Source organism: Indicator indicator, chromosome 22, assembly GCF_027791375.1.
Source record: "Indicator indicator isolate 239-I01 chromosome 22, UM_Iind_1.1, whole genome shotgun sequence".
In the NCBI taxonomy this organism is placed as follows: Eukaryota; Metazoa; Chordata; class Aves; order Piciformes; family Indicatoridae; genus Indicator; species Indicator indicator.
This window is the reverse complement of record NC_072031.1, coordinates 13,798,108-13,815,050: the sequence shown is the minus strand read 5'-3', so window position 1 is coordinate 13,815,050 and position 16,943 is coordinate 13,798,108. Positions and strand designations below refer to the sequence as shown.

General features: G+C 54.5%; 1 protein-coding gene across 1 annotated transcript in view; it reads left to right on the top strand.

Moving 5' to 3' along the window:
* The first annotated feature begins 3,188 nt into the window (after window positions 1–3,188).
* TNRC18 (trinucleotide repeat containing 18) overlaps window positions 3,189–16,943 on the top strand; it is a 56,955-nt gene continuing 43,200 nt past the window's right edge. The window contains exon 1 of the mRNA XM_054390810.1: window positions 3,189–3,390. Coding sequence (XP_054246785.1) covers window positions 3,189–3,390 — 202 coding nt within the window. The remainder of the gene's footprint in view (window positions 3,391–16,943) is intronic.

The window sequence follows — 16,943 nt, the reverse complement described above, 5'->3', positions numbered from 1 at the left end:
CTTCGGAGCGTGAGAGCTTCTCCAAGAAATGCGCCGCCGTTTTGCTTAAAACGATTAAAAATAAGCAAGAAAGCGCCGGGGAGGTGGGCGGTGGTGAGGGGGGTGTCGCGGAGCGGGGGGAACCCGGGGGCCTCCAGCCTCCCCTTTGGGGGCTGATTCTTTCCTATGGAGGAATATTTTTCCCTATTTGGGGCTCATTCTCCCCTTTTAGGGCTTGTTTTTTTTCTCATATTTTGGTCTCATTCTCCCCTTTTAGAGCTGTTTCTCCCCTTCTAGGGCTTTTCTTCTTTCCTACCCCGCTGGACACCTCGAAACTCTCCTGTCCTAAGGGTGACTATTTAAAAAAAAAAAAAATTACACCAAGATGAAATTAACGATTCTCCCCCCCTACCTCCCCCTTGTAAGGGCCGATCTTTGATTCAATAAATAAGCGAGGCGGTGGATTGGAAGGCTGGGGGTGGTGTTGCCACCCCTCCCCCAAGATGCTCGGTGCTGCGCTGGGCTAACTGTAGAAGAGCAAAATTACAGAAGAATAGGGAAAAGTAAAAGTTGGGCTGGACGGCGAGGAAGAACTCAAAACCTGGCGGGCAGCCGTGCCCTCCCCCCCTATCCCTCCCCGCGGGCAGCGCAGCTTCTCCCGCCTGTTTCTAGCGCTAAACCCAGCTGGAAAAAACAGAATTGTGGTTAAATCTTACGGGGGGGAGGTGGGCTCCTCCTCCAGCCTATTCACCCTATTTTTAAATTTTGGGGGGGGCGGGGCTCGCAGGGAGGGAAGGGGGGACCCTCCCCGCCCCCGCTCCCCCTTTCCCTGAAAGGCCGCTTTGTCCGCGGCGGGGCCGTGGGAGAGGCCCTGCCGGCACTTCCCCCTCCGCTTTTCCCGAGGAGGGGGGAAAACCCTCACATCCCTCCGCCCGGGCCCCGGCGGGGAGAACGATTGAAACTCCGCAGATAATAAAGAGGGTCGTGGGGCGGCCTTTCTCCCCCCCACACCCCTTCCCCTCTACTCACACCCCCAGCAGCTTCCCAAGAGCGGGAGGGGACACACACACACACCCCGAAGCCGCTTCCCAAGCCAACCGCCGCCAGCTACGAGCGGGAGAGCGCTGAGGGGAGCTGGGGAAGGGGGAGCCTCGAAACGGCGGCGGGAGCGAGACCGCCAGGGGAGGAGCCGCGGGGAGCCTGGAAACTGCCGCCTGTTTACCCGCGGATGAGTGACGGCGCGACTGACCAATGGAGCGGCGCGAAGGTGCGGTGGACCTGCCCCAAGCGCGCGGAGAACAATGCGTGTTTCATGGCCCCGGCGCCGCCGTTCTTTTTTTTTCTTCCCCTTGTTTCTTTTTTTTTCCTTCCCTCCCGCCCCGCGCCTTTTTTTTTTTTTTTTTTCCTTTCTAATTTTTAAATTTTTTTTTAAGCGCCGCCGAGCCGCGCGCGGGGCCAGCCCGGGGAGGGGGGGTTGGTGTGAGTGTGTGTGTGTGTGTGTGTGTGTGTTGGGGGGGAGGGTGGAGGCGATGCTGCAGCTCGGCGGGGCCCCGCCGCTCCATGGCGCGGCCGCCGCTGCCGCCTCCTCCTCCTTCTCCTCCTCCTCCTCCTCCTCATCGTCGCTGCCGCTGCTGATGCTCCCGCGCTGCTGCCTCTGAGGAGCGGAGCGGAGCCGGGCTGCGGGCAGGGCGGCGAGCCGGCACCCCCCGCCCCAGCCCCGCACCGCCGCCATGCCCCGCGATCAGGCGGCCTGACCGCGCCGAGGTAGGAGCCGCTTCCCTCCCCACAGGGAAGCCCGGCCGAGGTCTGAGGCGGGGAACGTCGCGTCTCCCCCTGCCTCTCTCCGGATACCCGCTTCCTTCTCCCTCAACCCGCTTTTTACGTCTTTTTAGCCAATTTTTCCCCCGCATTTTAGTAGTTTCCAAGCGGGATCCGGCCGCCCCGGGGTGAGACTCGCCCCGCTCAGCCACGCAGGCAGCGTTCAATTTAATTAAATGCCTAAATTCCACCCGAATCAGAAAAATCCCGCCGCTTTTTGTCTGGCTTTAAAAAATGTTTTATATTTTCTCTCCTGTTTTTTTTTTTTTTTTGGGGGGGGGACTTGTTGTTAATAATGTTTTGGCCCGGCAACCCCTCTCCCCCTCACCCCCCCGTGCTGGCAGCGGCCGGCGAGCAGCCGGGGAAGGGCGTCGGGGCCGGGGCGGAGCGGAGCGGCGGCTCCCGGGGCTCTGGAGCGCTGGACGGGGCGGAGGTGGGGGGGACAGGCAGAGAATCCCCCCTCCCCCCTTTATTCTTCGCCGTGTTTATTATTTTTCACTGTCCTGATGTAAAACCCGACGGGTGGGGGAATCGCTTCATCAGTCTGCAAGTACAAATACAGATAATTTAAAATATTTTTTTTCCAAAAAGGAGGGGAGAGGAAATAATCCAAAGAAAAGAAAATTCCAAGGGTTTGGAGTCTTGGGATTAAGGGGAAAAGAGGCGAGAAGCGAGGCTGGGGAAGCGATGCCGCCGCCGGAGCCTCGTTTCCCGGCGGGTGCCATCGCCAGTTCCCCGCTCCCGGGTGAGGCCTTTGGAGGAATAAAACAGCTCCACGAAAAAAAATAAAAGAGGGGGGAAAGTGGAAAAATGGAGATTTTTTGAAAATATTTTTTTGTTGGATTTTTTTTTTGCTTGTTTGTTTTCCTGCGCTCCGGGGAGGAATGCCGTGCTGCATCCCCACTGGGTTCGTCCCGCCGGAGCCGGGCTGCGGGAGCCGGCGGGGGCTCTCCCCGCTTTAGTAGGGGGACACAAATTTAGCACCCCTTCAGAAAAAAACCTTTTAAAAATACTTTTACTTCTCCCCCGCCCCGTCCTTTCCCACGAGTTTTCCGTGGATTGTTGTTACCTCCCCCTTCTCCCCTTCCCTGCCCCGGTGGGGAAGGTGCCGGCTGGGTTTTGAGGGATGTTTTTTTTGGGGGGGGTCGAGGCAGGTTGGCTCTCACCATCCCTCACTTCTCTCTTGCAGGCAGCACCGAGACCGCCGCGCCGGGGCTGGCTCCCTGCACCGCGCCATGGGACGCTTGGACGCCTTATTTTTGAAAACCATCTGATTTTTTTGGGGAGGAGGAGGAGGAGGAGGGGGGTGGGGGGCGGGAGGGGAGGGTGGGGGGGAAGGCGGTGGCGGGCACCGACAGCGATCCGGGAGATTCCTTGAAGCCGACGAGTGGATGATGGATGGCCGAGATTTTGGGCCCCCCCGTTCGGTTCACGGTCCCCCTCCGCTGCTCTCCGGGCTGGCCATGGAGAGTCACCGACTGGGAGCCACCGGCCGCCTGGCCCCTGCCGCCGGTCCCATGGCCGCCGGGCTTCCCGCCGCCCTCCAGCCCGGCAAGTTCCTCGCATCGGGCATCAGCCTGCACTCACACCCGGGTAAGGCTCCGCGGACCCCCCCCGGCTGACCTCCACGTCCACCCTCTGCCTTCCCTCCCCTTCTCTCCGCTTGTGCTGCGGACTCCCGGGACTGGCGGGGCTTTAAACGCAAAAAAAGAAAAAAAAATTTGGATGTTTGCTTGCAGCTTTTTCATGTGTTTTCCCCACGGGTTTTGTGCTTCGCCTGGCTTGATTGGGAAAAAAGTAAGGGAATGGGAGGAAAAATGGAGAACGAGGGGAAAACTAAGAATGGGAAAGAGAAGAGAGGGTTAGAGAAAAAATAGGGAAATGGAGGAAAATAGGAAAAAGTAGAGAAAATGAGAAAAAGTAAGGTGATAGGGTAAAAAAATAGGGTAATGGGGAGGGGGGGGGTAAAAGTCGCGCCTAGCCGATAAAATTCCCCCTTCCCAGCGCAAGGTCTTGTTGGCACTGAGGAAAATCCTCGCCGAGGCGGCTGCGGGTGTTTTGTGGAATAAATCCCGGGGATAAATGGGAATTTTCGGGAAAGCTGGGCCGATCGGGGTGCGGAGGGGAAGACGCTGCACTGCTCCATTGGGTGCCTGGGCACAAAACCATCCCGGCGGGCTGGGAAGTGGTGCAAAACGGGGCAGTTTCGCTGATTTTTCGCTCCGCGGAGGACGGTGCAGCCCGAGCCCGGGCGCAGTCCCCGCCAGCCCCCGGAGCGCTGCCGGCAGGGAGAATTTTGGTGTGGTGCCCTTTTATTTTTTTTTTCCACCACTCCCCCCCCCCCCCTCCCCCGTCGCTAATTATTTTTTTAAACCTGCAAACAAACTTGTATGCAGGGACTGCTCCCTCCTTCTGTTTTTTTTTCCTCCATTTTCGCCGCGCTCCGTTCCTTGGCAGTCCCACGACTGCCTCTTCGTTTAAAAAACAAAACCAGACATTGGAATGTACAAGGTTTATTATTATTTTTTTCCCCACTGTCAGCTTTTTATTTATTTGCTTCCACCGCAGTGTTTTTTTTTTGTGTGTGTTTTTTGTTTCGTTTTTTTTAGGGATTTTTATTTTTAACTCCTTTCCAAGCTCCCTTTCCCAGCGACTGGCAGGCTGGACTCTACCCACTCTGCTGCCCGCTGTGTTGCCGGGCAGCTGCCGAGCTTTCCCGGGAAGGACGCGAGGGATTTCTGACCGTTTGATTTCCCTCGCTGGCTATTTTTTTTTTCCCTATTTTTTTTTTCCTTTCTTTCCCCTGGGCGTGGAGAGGTGACTCGGAGTTTACTTTAGGCATTGGGAGGGTGACAGGTTTTGCAATAATAAACCTGCTTTTCTCCCAGCCGCCCGGGATGAATGACTTTGAAATTTGCAAACCTGATTGCCAACATCTGCGGAGAAGGAAGCAGCCCGAATCGAGAGAAAAAGATTTATTAGTTTTAGACTAGGTGGCAGTGCCAATTTCCCAGGTGCTAGGAGGAGAGGTGTAAAACGAACGGCTTCATGAAGCCAAGCACATGGGCAAACACCTTCTTTTTTCCTTCCCTTTTGTCTTTCCTTTTTTTTCCCCCCCTCCGTTTTTTTTTCCCTGGGTATTTTTCCCTCCCTTCCTCCCCCTTCTGCTAAAGCTTAATACAATCACTGCAAAAATCTGTCTGGACAATCTCAAGCCAAACCCAGTATAGGTTGTTGTACTGGTTTTTTGCTGATTTTTGTTAGGGTTTTGTTGTTGATTTTTTTTCTTTGTCTTCTTTTTTTTTTTTTTCTTTTTATTTCCCCTCCCAAACTTTCCTTTTCTGGTGCTTCCCTGAAATCCAGGCAGCCCTGCAGGGAAGCGACAAACTCCAGCCAAGCCGACAAAGCCCTGCTCCGTGCTGCCGTCCGTGAGCTCTTGGGCTGGGAGCGAGCCTCAGATTCAGGGCCTGACACAGAGGGAATGAGTTTTCAGATCTTTCCAATATATATTAATGTATTTTTTTTTTTTTTTTTTTTGTTTCTGTGAACTCTTTGGAAAATCCTGCCTTATGCCTGACAGCTCCTCCGGGTGCTCAGCTCTCCCTGCATGCTAGCTGGGATGATTGCTCCCAAAGCTTGCTTGGTGTCAGCGGCTTCAATTCACAACAGGGTGAAACTACCATAAAAAGATCCTTACAATTAATCAAAATTCCCATTATACCCTAACAGTGGGATAGGCTGGGATTGTTAATAGTACTTTTTGTGGAGCTTCAACAGCATTGTTTGAAATAGGGATTGTTTTCTGCTAGGAGGGGCCCTTTGTAGGTTTGAATTCACAACGTTGATGTTGCCGTGTGGAGTTTTGTTGTTGTTGTTGTGGTTTTTATTCTCTGTTTTGTTTTAAGGAGGGGTTTGGAGGGGCGGAAAGCAAAGGCTTGTGCAAGGGGGTTAAGAAAAGTGGGCAGGAGGCAAAGCCTTTAAATAGAGTCAGTTCAAACTGATCTTTAAATACCGACTGGGCTGAAGAAAGAGGCTGTTGAATCTGTCCCAGCATTCTCCTAAAATAAATAAGCCCCTGTAAAAATAGCAGGATTGGACATATTTGAGAATCCTTCTATCGCCGGCACCAACTCCTTGTTTTTCTCAGACCCTCCGCTCATGGTGCCAGTCCAGGCTCTGCCCCAGCATCAAAACACAGGCACCGGGCTGTGTCCGGTGACCCCCAGACCCTTGGTTTTTCTCTGGGGTGTTTCTAGTCTGTGGTAGCGTTTCATATGCCGCTGTGCATGCCGAAAGGATGGGGACAGAAGCCCCTTTGTTGGAAGCACACAGAGGTTGAAGTGCCCCACTCTGTGCTCTCACCCATTGCCATCTCCCTGTCCCCGGGGCGGGCAGTGGGGCTCAGGGGGCTGGGGAGCAGCAGGGTGCTCCCGACAGACTCTGTCGTGGGAGGAAAGTGACTGTTTGAAATGGAATTTTATCCCTGGCAGCAGTCGAGCTTGCCAGGAAGCCCTTGCCTAAAAAGAGGCTGCAGTCGATGGAGTCGGACGGCCGAGTGCATTAAAGCAGAAGCTCACTCTGCTCTGCAGCTTGCCGCTCAAAATACGGGGGGTTCATTATTGTGCTCTTTCCCTGCCCTACTGTCTTTGGGTCCAAGTGAGTGTCCTGGGCTCGGCTCCATCCTGCGGCGGTTGCGATGTTCTTGGCAGCTTCTGTGTTTTGGGGGAGGTGAAAAGACTCCCTCGAATGTAATTGTGAAGGGCTGCTGTGGGACCATGTCCCTGCCAAGCAGCGGGTCTGTGTGCGAGCAAATAGTATTTGCGTGCCAAAAAGACTGAGTTTAAAATTATAATTATAAAAATCTGCCCTTTTTTTGCTGTGTACTGAGGGATCCTTCCTTGGGTGGGATATGTACGGGGAGGGCTACTGGAATGTATCTGTGTTTGGATAAAAGGATGCCCAGCTTCTTCCATTCAAACACGTTTCAGAAATGCTTTCCAGTGCCCGGGAAAAGGAACACACCTGTATGAGCAGAGCTGACTTTGTGTTAAATTGAGCTCGGGAGTGCCGGCTGGGAGGAAATCGGTCAGGCAGAGGAGAGAGGTTTGGGTTCGCTAGCTTTCCTGCTTCCACATTAGCACTGCATTCAGATGCAGGGATTTAAAGTGGGCTGGGGACCATTCCGTGCCCAGAGAGAAGTTTTCCAGATATCTGGGTCAGGTAGCAGCGTAGGGGGGAGAAAAAAAATCAAAATACCCTTCCCCCGCCTCAAGGGTAGCTTTGCTGTGCCAGCAAAATCCCACTGTAGCCATCCTTATAATGGCAAAATGGTGCTTCTGCTGAGCCTGCAGATTTTGTAGAGGAGGCTTTGCCGTCGGCAGTGCCAGCAGAAGCACAATTTGCTCATGAAACTGCATCCATGCTAAAATCTCTTGGCTGGTAGGAGACCCCAGGATTGCGCTGACACGATGCTGGACCGAGCCCTGCCCGGGGCTGGGGAATAGCAGTAAGGCTCCCGTACCAGTGACGGGATTTTTGGCTGTGGTTTGACGCGGCTCTTTTTGGTCACGTTTTGATGCTGCAAGGAAAATACCATCGGTGTTTAATGGCCCTTGAAATCGCGGTTCCCCCCCCCCCATCCCTGCCCGCCCAGGGGGTGGTGCGAGGGGCTGAGCGCTGGGGGCTCTTTGGGGCAGGGGTGCTCTCTGCGTAACACCGGCAGGAATGCGACCGCGGCCAGAGACCTGCCTGCGGAGGCCTTTTTTTTCCTTCCTCCCTTGGGGCCCTGGTGAAATTAGATGCTTTTTGATATGTGTTTTCAAGCAGAGCAGTGAGCGTGCTTGTCCGGCAGTGCCTGGGGAGGTGATGTTGGCCTGTGCCGGGCAGGGATGTTGTGCTTGGACCCGTCACACTCTCCCGTTTACACCAGGCATCCCCGGGGGCGGAGGAAGCGCTCTGCCATTAAGTGATGCCCCTGCAGCTCCCACGGGCCTGCAGCCAATTCTGTGAGCAAGGCAGGAGCAGCCTCTTCGGTTTTGCTCTGGGGATGAAATGGGAGGAAAAACGGGATTTAGGTGTTTTTTGGGAGTCATCTGCTGTGTGCTCCTGGGATGTTTGGAGCATGGTTTCTCTGTTATGTTGGTATTTTCCCAAAGTCCTGCTGGTTGGATGGGTTGCAGGGTGGCATAGGAAGGACTTTGTAGTCTGTTTTTCAGCACCCATTGAAGTTCCCATTATAACTAGTGGTAAGTGGTGTCATAGATCCTGGGCTTGGACTGCGGACGAGAGCCCAAGGGCCAATGTGGTGATGTAAACTTGCTCAGAGCAAGGTCCTGCGGGATCCTCCACTTTGTTAGGGTTTCTAATACCTTTCCCAGCTGAATGGGCAAGAACCTGGCCCTGCCCCTGATACGTGGTGCTGATAAAGATGTATTTTATCAGCATGGGTTCTGGCAGCCCTTCTCATGCCCCCCACTCAGCACTGAGTCTCCTTGGTGGGGTTGGGCAACCACCGTTCCTAGCCTTGACTGATGGTGTGCCAGGGAAAATTTGATCTGGAGGAGGTACTAGTGCTAGAAATTCTAGCTGGGGGTAACATGGGGCACCAAGCAGGTCCCCAGTGCTGGGGACCGGCTCCTGCTCTTTCCCAGCACAACAGCTGTTAGAGAAATGGAAATCACCGGGAATTAATCTTCCTGCAGACGTGGTTAGCAGAGCAGGGCTTTCGTAAGGGAAATTTTAGATCTCCTTCTTAGGATAACCCAGGGTAAAGCTGAAATTAGTTTATAATTATATAGCAAATAACGCCCCATCTTGTCGTTTCACCATCTTCTGATGAATATGGAAATGAACATTGTTAAGAGGAATTAACGTCCTCACGGCAGCCTTCCAGGTGAGCCTCGCGGCTCGGCCGCAGCTGCGACCGGCAGGAGGCTGTCGGATCACCTCCTTTAACTGGGGTTAGCGCCCAACGAGTTGAAACAAGGCCCCTGTGTGTTTTCAGCGTCTACTGAACTGGTCCAGTTAAAGCTTGGGGCGGGAGGTGGTGCAAGGGAATCGGGGCCAGCCTGGCATGTGCTGACACGAAAGCTGCCTTGCCGGGACGAGGAGATGTTGGTCTGGGTTAGGTAATGCGATCCAGCATTGCCTGTTCAAGGTGCTGAGGACAAGGGAGTGCTTTGTTCTGTCTCACTGCTGAAATGGAGAGCGCAGCAGGCTCTGAACTGACCCCAAAACGCAGGCGGAGTTGGGGTGGGCAGGGAGCTGAGGGCAGCCCTGAGCTCCCTACCCACGGGGCTGGGGTGAGGGACAAGCACTGCGTCCGACTGTGGCAGCTTCTTGCTGGCTTTTCCAGGTGGGGATGATCTTAAAAAGGCAAAGTTTGGGAGAGGAGTGCTCCAGTGTGGTCCTCTCCCCAGCTATTACGATTTGGGGGTTTCCTCCTATCCCCACCTTCCTGGCTGGCTTTGCTCCAGGATGGCACAGCTGGGTGTCTGCAGGCATCATGACTCTGGGGAAAATTCTCATCTCGCTCTGCTATTTATTTGCTTGGCTTAATCATTTCCCCCTCTCCAGCTCCTAAACACCAAAGAGACAGCAACCACCCCAAGCCCTTGTCCCCAGCCCCCTGAACGCTGGCCGGGGAGGCTGGGGAGGCAGGAGCCACGCTGCATGGCACTGCCACGGCACTGACAGTTGAGGTCTCTCCCCACACCGTGAGAATCAGCTGTTGGGTGCACAATATGCTCTCCCCTTTTCCTCTCCAGCTGTTGTCGCTGACGGTGATGGGAAGCGAAAAGGTAGTTGAGAGTTTGGTATCTCTAAATCAGGGAGGTGATGGGCGGTTGAGGGAGGGCTCAGTTTATCCGAGGCTGGGTTTTGTTTAAATCCAGCCAGACTTGAAATAACAGCAGAAGGATTGAACTGACCTTGGGAATAAATTTTGTTGCCAGCGTAGCAGTGGCCAAAGAGCCATTTTGAAGGAGGCTGGATGCAGGCAGGCAAGCTGAATATGGTGGGCTTGGAGTGATGTGGTATGTTTGGGGGGAAAATCTGCCCTTTTAGGGGAATAGCAGATTTTTTTTTAAGGCACTCGACCCCATTTGTCTGGATCTGTATCCCCAGCAACTTCTGCAAAGGTTGTTCTTGCTTCTGCCACCATCCATCTTCCCCTGCCGCATTCCTGCCAGCAAAGAGCCCTTTTTACGTTTGGTGGTTAGATATATTGCCCGTGCTTCCCTTTCTGCCCCCGATCTCTTCTCAGCAGAATTCCCCATGGCTTGAACATGCTTTTAATATGTTAAGTTTAATTGCTTTTAATAAAAAAAAAAAAAAATTGAAATGGTTTTGAAGAGATTCAGCTCGTGGCTGGCTTGCAGGCAGTGCTGGTCGCAGTGTGTGAATGGAGCAAGCCTGTGTTATCTCCACGTAGTGTGTGTCATCCTGGTGTTTTCTGTCCTGGTCTGGGTGGGGAGACGTCCCACATGCCATGTCACATGCAGGCCAAATGGGTAGTACTCCAGTGAGTAAAGATGTGGGCAGGCAAGTACAGATGGGTGCAGGTACCTTCCCGGGCTGTGGGTGAAAGTCCAGCGTGCCAGAAGCTAGGCAGGAACACCGGGAACCAGGCGGGCACACCAGGAGCCAAGAAGGCACACCAGAAACTGAGTAGGCACACTGGGAGCTGGACTGGCATACCATGCCAGGCTCCCAGTACACACAGTATGCCCTGCTGGGGTTTCCCTTTGCAATCCCAGTGCTACCGTGGGGCTTTCTCCTTAATGAGATTAGTGACACAAAGTGGCCATTCTTCTGCTGCTTTTAACGGGTGTTCAGGTTTGTGTGGGATTGGAAATTCCTGCTTTCATCAGATGAGCCCTCCCTGTGACTATTTTATGGACAGATCTTTTCCTTAGCCTCAGGGCTGACGTTCATATTGGCACAAGCGTTTCAGGCTTTGCCTTCCTGCTCCCCTCTGCCTCCACTCTTTCCCAGCCCCAGCCATGGTGAATTTTAACTTGAATCCCTGCCTTGAATCTCACCATCAACCCAAGCTGCTTCCATCTTGTGGAGGACATGAGAGCTCTGTGTCCTTCCCTGATCAGGTGGAACACAGCTGAGAGGAAGGAGAAATGCAGAGGTCACTCTTGGATCGTTCTTGCAGGGGCTCCTTGGTCTCCCTAGCTGAGATGTGCAAAGACTTAGCTGGGTGTCTCTGTACATACGTAGGACATCCATCTAGTGCTTCACCTGATGGGGGGCTGGCTGTCCCTGCCTTGTGAACTTGGGGCTGGGTTGGCAGTTTGTCAGGAGCCCAAAGGCTATGCTTCAGTTTGAATATAGATTTGCATAATTCATCAGGAGTTAAACTGCACCACCATAATATTTGCCTCTGCATTTGTCTCCTGTTACTGGCTGAGGTGTGTGGTGTTGGGTGTTCGCTGGCCGCAGGGAACCCTTTGCCTCATGGTTTGGTGCTGTGCTGGTGCAGAAAAGGTGGTGTGGGCTGGTGTTCAGGAGGATGTGGGGAGGGCAGAAGCCTCTGGAAGGGAAGGGGGCTGAGTGCAGGGTTGGAGGGAAAGGTTTCCTAAAGAAAAGAGGCTTACGGGATCGTGCTTCATCTTTGGATCTTGTTCTTCCATACCCAGATGGCCACAGCTCGTTGCTGAATTTCTCCTGGGGTGGTTTTGGTCCCTTCGGAATCTGTGGAGGTCAGCAGGGGGCTCTGGGAGGGGGATGTGTTGCCCCCATGGCACACAGAGCATTACATGGGGGCACCTCTGGCTCTGCTTTGCGCTTATGCCATCCTAGCCATGCTGTGTCCAAGTGGGAATTGTGAAGCCAGAGCCCATCCAGCACGGTTGAGGCATTGGCAATGCCTTCACTCCAGCACTGGGGTGTTCTGTGCTGCCTGTGGTTCTGTGGTGGTTGCTGGCTGTGTGCTGAGCGTGCACACATTGGCATTGTGGTGCTCAGGTCTGATCAGTGTGCTGGGACACTCCATGCCTCAGTTTCCCTTTGCAAGGCCAGCTCCCAGGGGATGCTGAGCTGTGACAGGTGCTTTGCAAAGAAGGGTTAAAATAAGCAGCGATGGAGGGAGGCTACATCTCCCAGGGCTTTGAGCCGTCCTGGCTCGTGCTGATTGTGCCTGGCAGGGGCCTGGGCAACAAAACAAACCCACATCCAGATGTCAACTCCCCACCAGATGTTAGTGGTATGGTGACTAGTTGGATTTTGGTGGTGGACCTACTGACAGACAGATGGAGCTGCTGTGGGGAGATGCCTTCTCTCTGGTGGGTCTGGTGAAACCAGTGGTGTGGGGCAGCTTCCAGCCTGGGGACTTGCAATTGAGCCAGCTGATTTCTGGAGGAAGGAGTGAGAGAAGAGTCCTGGTTTGGCACCATGTGGACTTGGCTTTGCAGAATGGGGGTTGCTGAGACTCCTTCTAGCACTCCTGGTCTTGGGCATGATAGGGACTGCCCTGGCTGTGAACCTTCACCGTGCTGGGCAGGAGGTCAAGCAGGGATAAACCTGGGGGTGATATCACAGCAGCTCCCCCAGTCACCACCCCACGCATAGGGGAGGCAGCCAGGGCAGTGGGTGACCAGGCCAGCCGTGGGAAGCTGAGGGGAGAGGAGAGCAGGTGGCATTTCCCTTTCAGTGGGCATCCTGGCGTGTGTCTGCAGGGCTGGCTGCTGCCCGTCACACAGCGGTGTTTAATTTCTCAATGGGAGGGCAGGGAGATAATGCTGCACAGTCCCATTTAACCTGCTGGTGACCTGGTCTTAAGTCATTGTGGCTGAAAATAGACTGTGTTCCCTCCAGGGCATGGCTAATGGTGCTGGGAAAGCTGGGATCTCTCTTTGAAGGCTGATTTAATTGCTGCTGGCAGGCACTTGGTGCAGGTGATGTGGGGACCAGCATCCCGGTGCCATCCCACAATAGCCTCCCCCCACCAAGTGCCTGTAGCTCTCAGGGCCCTGCCAGTGATGGGTAAGGAGCTCTGAGCTCTTTGCTAACAAAGGGACGGGACAGCAGCTCAGAGCCACAGAAATGGGGTGCGTCAAATTCCTGTGTGTAGGAAGGAGCAGAAGCACCTGCAGTGAAGCTGTGTGGCTGGTGCTGGGAGCAGAGTCATCCCCAGGCTCCCTGTGCTGGAGGGTCTTTGCTGTGATGAAGAATGGAACAGAGAAAAAGACATTTGGGTGCTGTCCTAGAAAATCAGGAGAGGAAGGAAGGCAAGACTACAGTCTAGCAGCCACCTTCTGCATTCCTGATGGCTCTGCTAATCAGTTTGAGAGTTAAAATGACTCTTTATTCGTTTCCATGCAGCACCTTAGTAAACATGGAGCTGAAGAGCCCACTGAGTTGATTCTTGCTGTGTAAGTGTAGTGAGAGCCTGGAGGTTTTGGTGGACCCCTGTTGGGGTGTCAGGTTTAATTATGCCAGCAGAAAGAGAGGCAGCCAACATGGGGGATTTCAGGCTGGGGACACAGAGGAGAAGGTTTTGCTGCAGCAGCCAGCAGTGGCCCAGGAGTGTTGATGCTGGTTGGAGTGTTTGTGCATTGGGGTTAATGTGGGACTGGTTGGTGCTTCCCAGACTGCCTGTTTTGGGCTGGCTGCTCATCATGTCAAGGGTCCCAGGGAGACGATTTCTGTCCTGGCCCCTCCAGTGGGAGAAAAAGTCACCTACCCTCTGCAGAGGGATTTGTGTCCCTACCTTGGTAACTTCTCACTGCCCTCCATGAAGATGCTGCCAGTAGGGAGGTGGTGGGTAACCTTGTGGGATATCTGGGCTCTCCAGGTCAAGAGAGAGAAGGAACTACTGGAGGGAGTCCAGTGGAGGGCTACAAAGGTCCTGAGGGGCCTGGAGCATCTGTGTGAGGAGGAAAGGCTGAGAGACCTGGGGCTTTTTAGCCTAGAGAAGAGAGGGGATCTTGTCCATGCTCAGCAAGAACTAAAAGGTGGGGGGCAAGAGGATGGAGCCAGACTCTTTTCAGTGGTGTCCAGTGACAGGATAAGGGGCAATGGGCACAAACTGGAAGCCAGAGGTTCCATCTGAACATGGATAAAAACCTTGCTGTGAGGGTGCTGGAGCCCTGGAGCAGGCTGCCCAGAGGTGTTGTGGAGTTTCCTTCTCAGGAGAGATTCCAAACCTGCCTGATGATCCTGGCTGTGATGAACCTGCTGTGGGTGACTGCTTTAGCAGGGGGCGTGGGCTAGGTGATCCCCAGAGGTCTCTTCTGACCTGCCCCCATGCTGGGATTCTTTGATCTTCAGGGCATTTCAGTGATGTCCTTCACCTGTGGCCCCAAGCCCTGAGGTGCTGATACACCTGAGATTGCATTTGCTTTGTTGCCCGATGGAAACTGAGTCTGCAGGATGCTGGGGGTCAGAGCCGGGGCAGGAGCACCTATCCTTTGAACCTTGCAGCCACTACTTCCCATTTTCTCCTCCTCCACTGAATCCAGAGCACTGAGGCTGTTCCATCTCTCTGGGGAGGAGGAGGTGAGCAGTAGGGCTTAGCCTGATATTTATTTCCCTGGAGGCAGGGAACCCCCCCTTGCTCTGTGTGTGCACCCTGCCCTTTGGTGCCCTAGGCTGCAGGAGCCTGGCAACGTGGTGCTTTGCCATGAGGGTAGCAGGGCACTGAAATCATGGCATGGCACAGCACCAGCACAGGGTAGTGGCTGCAGGAGGGCTTGCTGGAAACCCAGCATGGTGTTCCTGTGCTGACACAGCTCTGAGCAGTAGTAAATATTGAGCAAGAGCCACTTAAAAATAAAGGAGCCTGAACACAGATTCCCACGTGGAAGAAAATAAAATTAGAGGAAACAATGGGGAGCTGCACTGAGCTGGGAGGAGAACTTGCCTTGGCTTTTAAGGTGGTGATTCCTGCAGCTGAAGGAAAGCAGCACGGTGGTGTTTGGGCTGGCAGAGGCCAGGAGTGTGAACCTCCTGCTGGAGGATGCTCTCCCCGAGCTCACTGTGGCTCTTAGGAAATGAAATGGGGAGTTAAATCCATCTGACTGCTCCGGATCTGGGGGGTGTCAGTTTTACCTCTGTACTTGGCACTGGTGAGGCTGTGGTCCAGGTGCCTTGGTGTGTTTGAGGGTGTGCCTCATGTGTGGCACGGAGTCAAGGCAGCTCTGGTGCCTTGGGTGTCACTGCAGCTGCCCCAGCAGGCAAAGATTCACCCTGTCAGCACTCCTGGAGCTGAGCTGCTTGCAGACATAAAGGTGTGCAGGAGAAATAGCTGCAGCTGTACCTTGCTGTGCTGTGTTCCTCTGTGTCGTGGGGCAGGGGTGGGAAGCTGTGTGCTGCAGGAGGGGTCCCTAAAAGAGTCCCCTTTGGGAAGCTGCTTCTGCAGGGAGAGAATCAGGGATGCAGTGATGATAGTGAGCATGGGACAGCTGGTCCTGGTGCTGGTCCTGGTCCTGGTCCTGGTGTGGCATTCCTACCAGAAGTGGGAGGGAGCCCTGTGGGGGTTGGCAGCCAGTGGGTACTTGCTGTGCTTGGGCTTCTAGTTCTCTTCCATCCCCGCCAGGGAAAGGGAGCTCAGGAGGACAAAAGCATTTATCCAGCTGTTTGTGGCATGGACTGCTGTCCCAGTTGGCTGCCTGTAGGGCTCTGAGAGCTGAATGGGGGAAGAGGTGACTGTGCTCCCGGCCAAGGGCGGCTGCAGCTCCTGCTCCATGCCAGAGCCCAGCAGCCAGCTGAGACCCTGGCTGTAACAGGGCTGCAAATCTCTCATGGGTGTCCAGAGCTGAAAACATCCCATGGAAATAAACCCAAGGCCTCCCTACTGTGTTTCCCAGCCCGTCTGGGCTCAGACCAGAGGGACTTTGGGGCCAGGCTTTTCAGCAAGGGCCCCTCTGTTGCCACAGCCCCTTGCCCAGCGCTGCATGGTGGCATGCCTGCTTCCTGGCACTGTGTCCCTCCATCATGGCCCAGGGAGGATGGGGTGAGATGCTGGCAGTTAGAAATATTTCCTAAGAGTCAGAAACCTGTAACGGGCAGATGGGGCTGATGGGGGAGAGTTACTTCACTTCTCGTGGGCTGCTGGAGGTTGTGGTGACAGAGCTGTGGCTTCTCAGGCAAAGATGGCTTGGCTTTGGGGTGTGCTTTGCAACTGGCATCACACGTGGCCAGCTTCCTGCCTGCCCAGGCCACCAAGGCTGTCACACAGCTGGGTCCCGTTGTGTGGTTCCCTTTGAGGTGGGGGTGCTCTGTGCATGAGCAGAGGCTTCCTGGATGCTGCTTCTCCCTGGTGTGTTGGTGCTGCCAGCTGGTTTGGAAAACTGAGTGGAGGGAGTGAATTCTGCATTGAGTGGTGTCTCTCTGTCACCTCCCACTTGCTGTCCTTCACCCTTGGTGGGTGCCCGAGTGAGCCATCACCTCTCTGCCGCGTTGGCAGTCAGCATGGATGGCAGCATGGGAATGCTGTGAAGGTGCCGACCGGTCTCCTGCAGCCAAGCTGGTGTGGAGCAGCTTTCCCAGCACTGGTGCACACAGGTGCTGCACCAGGCGTGCAGGCTGGCTCATTGGCCAGTGCTGTGTCCATGGGGTGGGGGAGATGCGTTCAGCCCTAGCGTGTCCCCATCCTGCCTGGCTCTTTCACAACGCAGCCTTGGCCAACTCATCCAGCTGGGGCTGGGTTTCAGGCCTGGGGACCAGGGGAGCCGAGATGGAGAGATCCTGCAGGTTATGAGTGACTGGTGGCATGCAGCAACCTGCTTTGCTATGGGCAAATCCACCCACCCACCTTCATCACTTTGGCCAGGCAATGTTTTCTGGTGGCTCCCTCCTCCCAGGGAGTTTTGGGCAAACCCCCAGCAGGCTGAGCACGTGGGGCTCGTTTCCCTCCTGCTTCCTCTGGCGAGACCTCTGGCCTCCAGACGTTTGATGTGTGGTTTGTGTGGTTGCTGGTATCTCATCTCCCCATCAGTCACATCCCTCTCGGTGGTGAGTCACCCTGCCATACCTCTTCCCTTGCCTGTGCCATTTTGGAGAGCTGAGCAGAGATGAAGATGTTTTCAACGGAGTTGACACATCTGCACCCATTAAGTTCCTCTCCCAACAGCACTTAGTGATTTATGTCTCAGTTGTGCCAAGCAGGTAGGTTTGGTTGTGTTGGAGCTGGGAAG